Below are 9,566 nucleotides of genomic sequence, written 5' to 3' on the forward strand. Positions count from 1 at the left end.
TGAGGGAGAAAGGGGGTGGGGAGGAGAAAAGAAGGAGGGGAACGTATTGAGATAAGAAGTGGGGGGGGGGTTGAATGAGATAATGCCCCGGCGTTACTACATCAGAGTCCGTGTCGCTCATGCGCACACGCACAGCCGTCGCCGTGGGAAACAAGCCTCGGCCTTCACTTCCTGCCTTCCCCTCCTTCGTTGCTATCTCTCCCTTCATTTTCCTCTCTCATCAGAAAAAAAAGGGGAGTTGAGAGCGAAGGAGAAGGGAGGAGGAGTGGAAAGTCTTTCCCCTCAAAGCGCTCGCCTTTCTGTCTGTGATTACCTGAGAGACGGATGGAGGGATGGAGGGCAGTCAATTGGCTCCCATGAACACCCAATTCTGCACTCCTGAAGAAGACGTGAGTGTTTTAAAGTAAGAAAGGAGCTCTTTTGTGCGGCGCCCCTCTTCTTTTCTTTTGAGTGTAATGCTGCTGTACCTGACAGTGGCGCTGCCCCGGGTAAAGGCAGAAATCTCTGCCTCCATTGTCACCTGTTCCTCTAATCATTTTCCGCCCTTCATGCCACAATGGAAGAGGGCGATAACGATAACGAGGTGAAGCTAATACAGAGCGGCGGCGGGGCCCCCGAACACAATGTTCAGATGTCTTCACTCGTTTGCTCACACACACACACTTATACCTTTACACACTCCTTAATGCAGAAACACACGCACACACTTTTAGTCTTTTTTCTTTAGTCAGTCACGCGCAGATGTTTGAGCCATATCATTCAGCTGTCAAATCACCCCTCACATTACACAGCTACACACTTTCACAGTTTCATCGTCGAGCATAATAACTGAAGAATGGCAGTGTGTCGTGTTTTTTTCTCTGCTTTGTTGGAAGTGGTGTAGTTGGTGGCTGCTGGTTTGAATCCTGGTATAGGGTGTCAAAAATATATGAGTGGAAATGAGGCTGTTTCTCCTCTCTACCCTGAAGATTTTACATTATTTGGGTCTAATTTTTCCACGTTTTCACCATCATTCAAACTTAACTCATGAAGTTAATTGTAGAGATCTGTGAATGCATGAATGCAAATGAGCGACAGGTTATTAAAAAAGAGAAAACAAAGGCAAACAGTTGTAGACACCACAGTTTAAGGTCCAGTTTATGGCTTACTGTTGACCTACTCTACTTTATCAACCATACTGGTCGGCTCACTTTTGGTTTTATGTCTAAGTTTGTTGTTAAAGCTTGTTTTGTTGCCCTATTGGACCTTCACTGTAGCAAAGTCACGTTTTTGCACCACACACCCTTTTTTATATTGACAACTTTGTTGCAGACCAGTCAATGGGCAATGGATCACAACTGAAATAATAAAGGTCAAATGTTACCATAGTAACACACACTTACTGCTTCTCTACCTCCTTGGAAGAAGCTTGGGCTCTCTAAAGCTCTCAGAGTTTTTGCTTTTTACTCATAAGTTAAGTTGAGCTAAAGGACAACTATGTAGGATTTGTCAGTTGCCATTTATAATTCTCAATTCAAAGGCTCCTCCTCCTCTAACAAGTGAGAAGAGGTGGTTGTGGAAGCTACAGAGTGAATTAAGAAAGGGAGCGGCGAGAACAAAGCAGCAAATCAGAGAAATAAAATGTCATCTAAAGCAAAAATAATCACAGCCACACCTACACACAACAATACAGGAGAGAGCCGCATTGCTGGATTTTGTGTGAATGCGGCCAAAGCATGTGACAGGACGGACTGATTACCATGTATATTGATGAACTTCTCTTGTTCAGTATCAGTATTTTGTTGTTGTGGGTTTGACAGGGAGTGATGAGGAAAGATGCAGCACCGAAACCATTCAAGGTAATTACCACACATGGTAGAAAATGTCCACTGCTTACAGTATAGTGCTGTAACTGATAGAAATGATGGCCAAAACTTTGAACACATGAAACCAGTTGTGACACAACAGGACTGACCTTCAAGTAAGGTATTTAACCATCCCCTGCTTTAGTGCTACAAGTATACAGACTGTGGTTGAGTGTCTATGAGCTAACTCCTGACACCTTTTTTTGTACTTATTGGGAGAATTAAGGACTTACCTTGACTTGAGAGTTGAAAACTACGACATTCAAGTCTCAAATTACGACAGAATTGTTGGTTTAAAAAGATTTTATACCTCACAGCTTGAAATTTCAAATTATTAGGCATTGTCAAGCAATGGTCAGCATTCAGACCAGGAAGACTTGCATCCTGGCTACTGACTTGGACTTCCCTCCAAAGACCTAAAAACTGCTCTGATACCAGCTAGAATACCTCGTAGTGTGCGAGTTGTATCGTGCTAAATAATGGTTTACCTTGCATGCATCAAGACAGAGAAGAACATTATCGCTGCAGAGATACCTGTCAAGACTTTGCACTATCCTGCGACACAGTCTCTGCGTCTGATTAGCCTTTTAACTGCACTTCCTGGGTCCTATTTCTTCTTTTTACCAGAACCCTGCATAGACATTTCTACAAAATACAGAAAGAAACAGATGACCTGCTCTCAGCCTCCACAACTGTGACCTAGGCTCCGCAGAATTCCCAGTATGACAAAGCCCTGCATCCTCCTCCCCGTTCCCTCGCCCTTCCTCACACACATCCATGTGAATTCCTGGGCCTCGCCAGCAAAGGGGAGATGAGAAGGCTGCTGCTCTCTGACTGTGTTTATCAGAGTCTGGCATCGCTGTAATTTCAGTGTTCAGATGCAATCGCTCCCCACTCCCCTCAGGAGTAAACAATAACAAGCACAAATACAATAGACAAACAAGGCCTGCAGGACATGTATGCAAACACGCGCGCGCACACACACACGTATCTATATGCACACACAGACACAGGCATGCACAAAAGCATACATTTTGGACACACAAACAATAATAAATGCAAAGCACCTTCTGTCTTCTTGTTTTTGGTCTTTATTTGGCAGTAACCGTCGCCAGGGAGCGAAACCTCAAATGTTTGGACTGCATTAACATGAGAAACCGCAAGATCTATCCAAAAAGGCTGGACTCAGATCAGATATTGAATCTGAATGCGGTGGCTCAATTGAATGGAACTAATACAGTAAACCAGAAGAATGTGTTATTTTGCTTTTAAGACACTGCTGGTCCTCTGAGTTTCACTGACATGCAAGTTGTTGCTCAAGAAGGAAAGATGTCAGATTTCTTGTCAGACAGCGCGGCCTGGTGGGCACTTCATGAACTGCAAACCAATAGCTTCAACTGAGAAGTTACAGCTGCAAATGATTAAGAAATGATTTATTGATCCCTGTCAAGAGATTCTTTACCTTTCCGTACACACAAGATTGTCAGAAGTCATTGTCAATTTTGTATTTTGGTTCCTTAGGGCACTAAGGAACTGACGGAAGCTTCAGTGGTGGATGTTTGTTTGGATGTCCTTTGCAAGACAGTTGCTCACAAAGTTTTCTGAATAAATGGCAACAAGGCAGATTACAGAAAAGAAGAAGTGGATTTGATTACTTACTGTCTTGTTGGCCACGCAGAACAGAAAAGGAATTCTGACATTAAACTCAGAAATTTGAGAAAGATTTAAATCAAATATTTGGTAATTTAAGTAAATTTGAGGGAAAGTTTATATGAAATATTTATAACAGAATTCTGACTTCAATCAGTTTTCTGGTGTCAATCTCAGAAGGACACAGGAGAAAAATACCAATCTTGATTTTGGTGGAACTTCACTATACCGTACATACGTTTTCAATTGTCTGAACTCCTCTCTGGACAAATTTTTGCCAACTGAAGACATAACCGAGTTTCCCTCTTTTTATAGTTCAGCACCTTCAGTGGTGCGAATTTCTAAAACCTACAATAAATCTCACCTCAACCTCCTTTTAGAAGATAATGCACAGAAGAGTCGAACATCAGCATCAACCTATGTAGCTATTATTTTAAGTCTAGATACTATCTATAATTTGGTTATTAAAATATCATGATTTGGCTTAAATGTCTTTTTATAGCCTCAAAAAGCATAAAATATAAAAATTAAGTATTTTTAGTATGATAGTATTATATTTTGAATAGACTAGCTCTGCCGTGTTTAACAGCGTGACGGTTTCTTTAAGGTCTGTTTTTTGGTTATATTTTTTGGTTAAACGTTAATAATGTCCCTAAATCTATTTGCACTATATTAAAATCTATTTCTCCTTACCTCCCAATACCACGTATTACTCTCTATCTGGTTATTCATACGAACACTAATCACACAACAAAGGGTGGACAATTATAAGGGATGCAATGATCAGACTTTTTCTCTCCTGATAGATACCAGCACTCTTTTCCTTCATTAAAAATATGTATATTTCACTGTGGAACTTGTAGGAACTGTTTTTATATAAAGTAACATAAGGACAGGGATGAGTAGACGAAACCACATCGGCACGTGAAAAACTACAAATCTTGAGCCATGTCTAGTTTGTCTGTTCTGGGCTACTGTAGAAACATGGTGGTTCAAGATGGCAGCCTTCTGGCTCATTCTAAGGTAACAAAAACAAATCTTATTTTCAGGTGCTTAGACACTAATATATAAACAAACCTATGAATATTATATTCAATTTCCAATAGATGACAATAGATCCTCCTAAGTGTTACACACTGGACCTCTAATGAGGTCAGTATTGATACCAATCTAATGGCTCAAGCATCCATAATAAGTCTTGAAATATACATCAATGAAACAAAAAAAACACTACTTAAATCAAGACCTTCAAGAAATATTTAAAACATTACTGACTTCACAAAAGGAAGCATTTACTGAAGGGATATTTGTGTTTGTATTATGCTGCAGTTTCTGTCATTTTGTCCATCCTCTGTATATTTATTATAACTGAGGATTAGCTTCATAGTACAATCCACATATTCTTTAATAGTATGATCTTCAGCCACATAACAGTCTTGTATGGCAACTACATTTCTAATTCATCTTTTATTTTCATCAAGTAACATGTTCGGAGGATGAAATCCATATGAGTGAAGCATCAAGATTCATCTTTCTCAGTCATCAGCATTTATTGGGAGGAAAAACAGATACAGGAACTGATGAAAGGATGAGGAATCTGTAAGAGGTTTATTTTCTCCATATATTTTACAAATAGAAGCACAAATGTTCATAGACTCTCGACGACACGTGCCTGAAGTACTCTGAAGAGCTATAGGTAATGGAAATGATGGTCTCGCCAGTTTATCTGCAAAGAAAGAAAGAAAGACAGGAAGGTAAGAGCACTGAACATAAACAGCCCCTTCCAGTTGGCTGGGTCTAACAAGCTGACAGTCTGGTGATACTGCACACCTAAAGGGCTTCTAAACTATTATAATCAAAGAATTTATGGTACACATTTCTACATAAGATGCTTGCCAAACTAGCCCAGAAGGGGTCTAACATTACGGTCTACTCTACAATGTTACCTCCTCTGTTAAAACAAGCCTCAGTTCCTGAGTTCAGCAGAGGGTGAGGAGATTAGGTCAGAGAGGAGAATTAGACACGAGAGAATGTGACAGCTTTTGGAAAACAAGACATGTATGGTTGAAAGAGAATCTTTTGCATGAGAGAATAGAGAGAAGTCTCCAAAAGGTCAGAGAAGTTAGCGGAGTGACGGAGGATAATAATAAAAAGGGGTGAGTCACTGAGAAAAATCTGGAAATGAACGAAGGACAGAAATGTGGAATAAAAGAGAGGGGGAAGAAAAAACACAGCAGACAGTGAAGAGACTTACAGAGCAGCAGCACCAGAGATGATCTCAATGAGCTCCTTGGTGATGACGGCCTGCCTGGTACGATTGAAGGTGAGGGTCAGCTTGTCAATGATATCAGCTGAGAGGAGAGGGAGAGAAATCAGTCACATGTCAAATGTAAAAACACTGGAGGAGGGAAAAATCTAAGAGCATGGCTCAAACTTAAAATCATAAGATGTGTAAAACTATCACTACGTGTAATTATATTCCATTAAAGTTGAGTGAAAGTGACAAACTAATAAGGAATATAGAAGCAAAACTCTTCTAAAATCCAGTAAAGCAGCAGTTCATTTGTTTAGTCAGTCCAAAACTAAAACATAATACAGTTAACATCTGAGTAGCTTTTGCTTTAATAACTAAACAATAGACTGACTGCTATAATTGTTGGTAATTATTGGTAATTATTATCATCTTCACACTGAAGTTATCTTCTTCTAGATCATTTAACTGCCTTAGTATTTATGGGCATTCCTCTTAGCTACTAAATTATAGTTATTTTATTATAACTCTAACACTTTAAAACTTGGTCCGATATTTGTTCAAGCAAATCATCCGAGCTTGATTGTGCCACGTACAGTATTTAAGAGTGATGTTCTTATTGCATGTATAATCTTCCATGCACTAGCAGTCTGAACAGTCTTACACACTGTAGCAAATACCAGAAATATGTCACTCGAGTGGGCATTGGGTATTGGGATGGACCCCTAGTTTCCCCAAAATCAGTTTGTGTCAACTACTTCCTGTCCTACCTCCCTCACTAGATAATCAAGTTGTAGGAGAAACATATGAGGAGATACTACATATCAGCGCATCCTTTCTTAAAGTATCTTGATGTGCCCCCCAATTCCTGAAAGTCGAGCGTCTTACAGGCGTTCTTGCTGGCGTTGTCCATGGCAGTCATCCTGGCACTCTGCTCACTGGTGGAGGACTCCTTCATGGCCAGGTAGATGACATTGACCAGAGAAAACTCCTGGTAGTTCCTCAGCACATCAGCATCAATATCATCATAGATGCCCATGGTCTCTGTACACAGGAACACAGATGATCAGTATATATCTCTGGCTGGTAAAACCTGAGGATGTGTGTAAAGACTACTTCCAAATAAAACAAACACTACCTGCGTTAGCAACGGAGTCTACAGAAAACACGGGCTTGTTGTCGGTCTTGTATGAGATAACAGACCTGCAGCACAAAAAAAAAGGGACATTTATTGTTCATCTCTTCGCTGATGCAGCTTGCAAACACAAATTCAAATTTTTAAGTAAATATCGTACCTGAATCTGTTGAAGATGACCGAGCCCTGGTCGAATTCATATCCACAGTTGAGCAGCTCGGCGGCGACAATCGAAGCGTCGGTGAAGCTGGGGGGCTTGCGGCCGACTTCCTTACAGTTCAGGAGGATGTGCTTTCCATGAGTTCTGATTGGGAATAGTAGGTATTGTTGGTACGGTACAATAATCGTCAGGGGCACACGTCAGTCTTTGATGTACGTTTAGATTTTGTTCTATATATGAATTGTGACTTACAGGCATTTCCATGCCCATAGCCACATTTTAAAACAGTTCTCATGAGAAAGATGTAATGAAACTCGGATTTAATTCGTAGAACGGACTGTGAAAACTTGTAGATAAAGTTATGTATCAAAAACTGCCCAATAATCCATTAGGATTTGACTGGTTGAAGCATGCTGGGCTTCCCCGTTGTCAGCTTTTATGCTACAAAAGCCAAAAAACACAATTAAAAACACTCGTGAAATAATTCCTGTAACACAAACTTCAGCATAATAAAATGATTTAGGGAATTTACAAATCATCTTATTTATAATAAGGAGCTTGTTATTCTGAACCCCTTAAAACTTAAAAACAAAACCCCAGGTAATATAAAAGCTGCTCAGTAAGTCTCAACACTGGACCGGACTCATGTCTTTGAATGGGCTCCATTTCCACGTGTACCTGTGCAGCAGGCCTCTCAGCTTGTCTCCCACATTGATCACCATGACCTCCTTGCCAGCACCGGTCAGGGTGGCGATCTCGCTCTTGATGACCTTGGCCACGCCAGAGTGGATGGCGCCACAGAGTCCACGGTCGGAAGTCACACCAATGAGCAGGTGCTTGGCGCTCTTCTCCTCCGGCGCTTTGATCTCGGCCTTCTCGTACAGGGCTGGAGAGCAGAGAGGAAACGGCGAGAGAGTCTTAGTCCAGTGTCAAAAAGATGTTAACACTATAGAGATTACACAGGAGGCACATACCCAGAGCGCCGGTGCCGTAGACTCTGGCTGGCTTCAGCTGCCTCTCAGCGCGAGCATACTTGGCAGCGGCTACCATCTTCATGGACTTGGTGATTTTCTGGATGTTCTTGATGGACTTCAACCGGATGGTGACTAGAGAGAAGAGAGGACATTATATTATTGTATTAGTCTGAAAGCAGCACGCATTATACACACAACTGATTACTATTCTCTGTTTCCTGCTCAGAGACTACAGATATTAATTAAAAGCTGTGCATTATCCCTGTCAAATAAATTAATACAATAAACTAAATAAATCTGCTATATACTAATCACACACTTAGAAATCCTTCTTTAAAAAGAGACACTTTGTTGATCACTGACAACCTTTTGTATATCATTAAGACAGCTTCAGGATCACTTTGTCTTAAATCACTTTGTTCTTCGGTTGCCTGCATAACGACCTTCCACCAAAATAGACGACAGTGGACGGTCTGATCTACTTAACATCTCTAAAACGGTAAATTAGTCGGAGGAACCACTTAAAGCTTTGCACAGGATGTGTAAATGATACCAAAATCATGTTCTGAAACACACTTTCCTGCAAACAGGCATTAACACTGTAAAGACTTGCAACATTTACACAGCTGAGTCAGACATTTCCCATAAAAAAGGCACCAGATTTTGCAAGAAACCATTCAGATTTTTCATCAGCAGGACATTAAAGTCTGTTATATGTTGTTATGCTGCTCATATTAAAAGAGTTGTACACAAAAGTACTTACTGTCCTTCAAGGTAGCCATGTTCCTGACCTGCCCACTGTGAACACAAAGAGTGCATGTGAGCTTCAGCTGCAAGCATTAACACGTTAACAGCATTATTAACATTAATAACAGCTTTAAAAAAAGAGACTTATGACAAATAACGAGTTAAAACATAAAGAATAACTTTGTTGCTGCAAGCTCTGCAAAGGCCCTACCATCCGTTTGCATTCACAGCTAAACCCCAACCGAATTAACTTAATTATTGATTAACAACTTGTGTAATTAAGTGATTAATTGCTGAAATGGTTTATTCTCTTCACCAGCTTTCAGCACAATGTGGCTGCTGTCATTCATTAGCCGCGGCCTCCACCTTAGCGTGCCCTTGCGTCCAATAACTGCGCATTAAAAGGCTATTTAGATACACACTCAATCACATGAATACACGCTCGGGTCGCACACACACAGAATACACTTTTAAAACGTCGTTGTGAAAGAGTTTGAGCGGGTTTGACTTTACCATTGTGGGGAGAAAACCAACGCGCTGCTCCTGGCGAACATGGTTACTCCGATGAAGGTCAGCCACGCAAAACTGCGCAGGCGCAAGTTAAAGGCAAAATGGACGAATGCTGCCTTCAGGGGGCTGCCAGAAACATCGGAAAGATGCACTTCACACACACACACACACACGAAGGGGTCAATTATTTTATTATTTAAGTTTCAAGATGTTTATTGTCAGATGCAACAAAAGAAAGCAAGTTTCCTTTCTTTCTTTGTTGTCCATCCTCATACCGACATATTAAGTACAATAG

The 9,566-nt window shown here is 40.7% G+C and overlaps 1 protein-coding gene across 2 annotated transcripts; it reads right to left on the reverse strand.

Moving 5' to 3' along the window:
* Positions 1-5,019: 5,019 nt before the first annotated feature.
* Positions 5,020-9,393, reverse strand: atp5f1c (ATP synthase F1 subunit gamma). Of its 2 annotated transcripts, XM_035675625.1 has the most exons (9): positions 9,275-9,393; positions 8,778-8,812; positions 8,015-8,146; positions 7,719-7,926; positions 7,041-7,184; positions 6,884-6,948; positions 6,634-6,789; positions 5,749-5,845; positions 5,020-5,220 (listed from the first exon to the last, which is right to left on the reverse strand). In XM_035675625.1, exons 1-9 carry the CDS (start codon positions 9,313-9,315, stop codon positions 5,217-5,219), a joined length of 882 nt encoding a protein of 293 aa, XP_035531518.1. In that variant the 5' UTR covers positions 9,316-9,393; the 3' UTR covers positions 5,020-5,216. The 2 variants fall into 2 exon arrangements, with proteins under 2 accessions (XP_035531518.1, XP_035531526.1); XM_035675633.1 differs by lacking the exon at positions 5,020-5,220 and having other exon boundaries at positions 5,745-5,845.
* Positions 9,394-9,566: the final 173 nt, after the last annotated feature.

This window comes from Morone saxatilis, unplaced genomic scaffold, assembly GCF_004916995.1.
Source record: "Morone saxatilis isolate NCDOM2014 unplaced genomic scaffold, NCSU_SB_2.0 Contig10, whole genome shotgun sequence".
Taxonomy (NCBI): Eukaryota; Metazoa; Chordata; class Actinopteri; family Moronidae; genus Morone; species Morone saxatilis.

Coding starts and splice junctions, on each gene's coding strand:
- atp5f1c (XM_035675625.1), bottom strand. CDS start 9,315: ATGTTCGCCAGGAGCAGCGCGTTGGTTTTCTCCCCACAATG. Junction 6,790..6,883: donor AGACTCCGTTGCTAACGCAG/GTAGTGTTTGTT, acceptor TCCTGTGTACAG/AGACCATGGGCATCTATGAT. Junction 5,846..6,633: donor CAACGCCAGCAAGAACGCCT/GTAAGACGCTCG, acceptor CTCTCCTCTCAG/CTGATATCATTGACAAGCTG.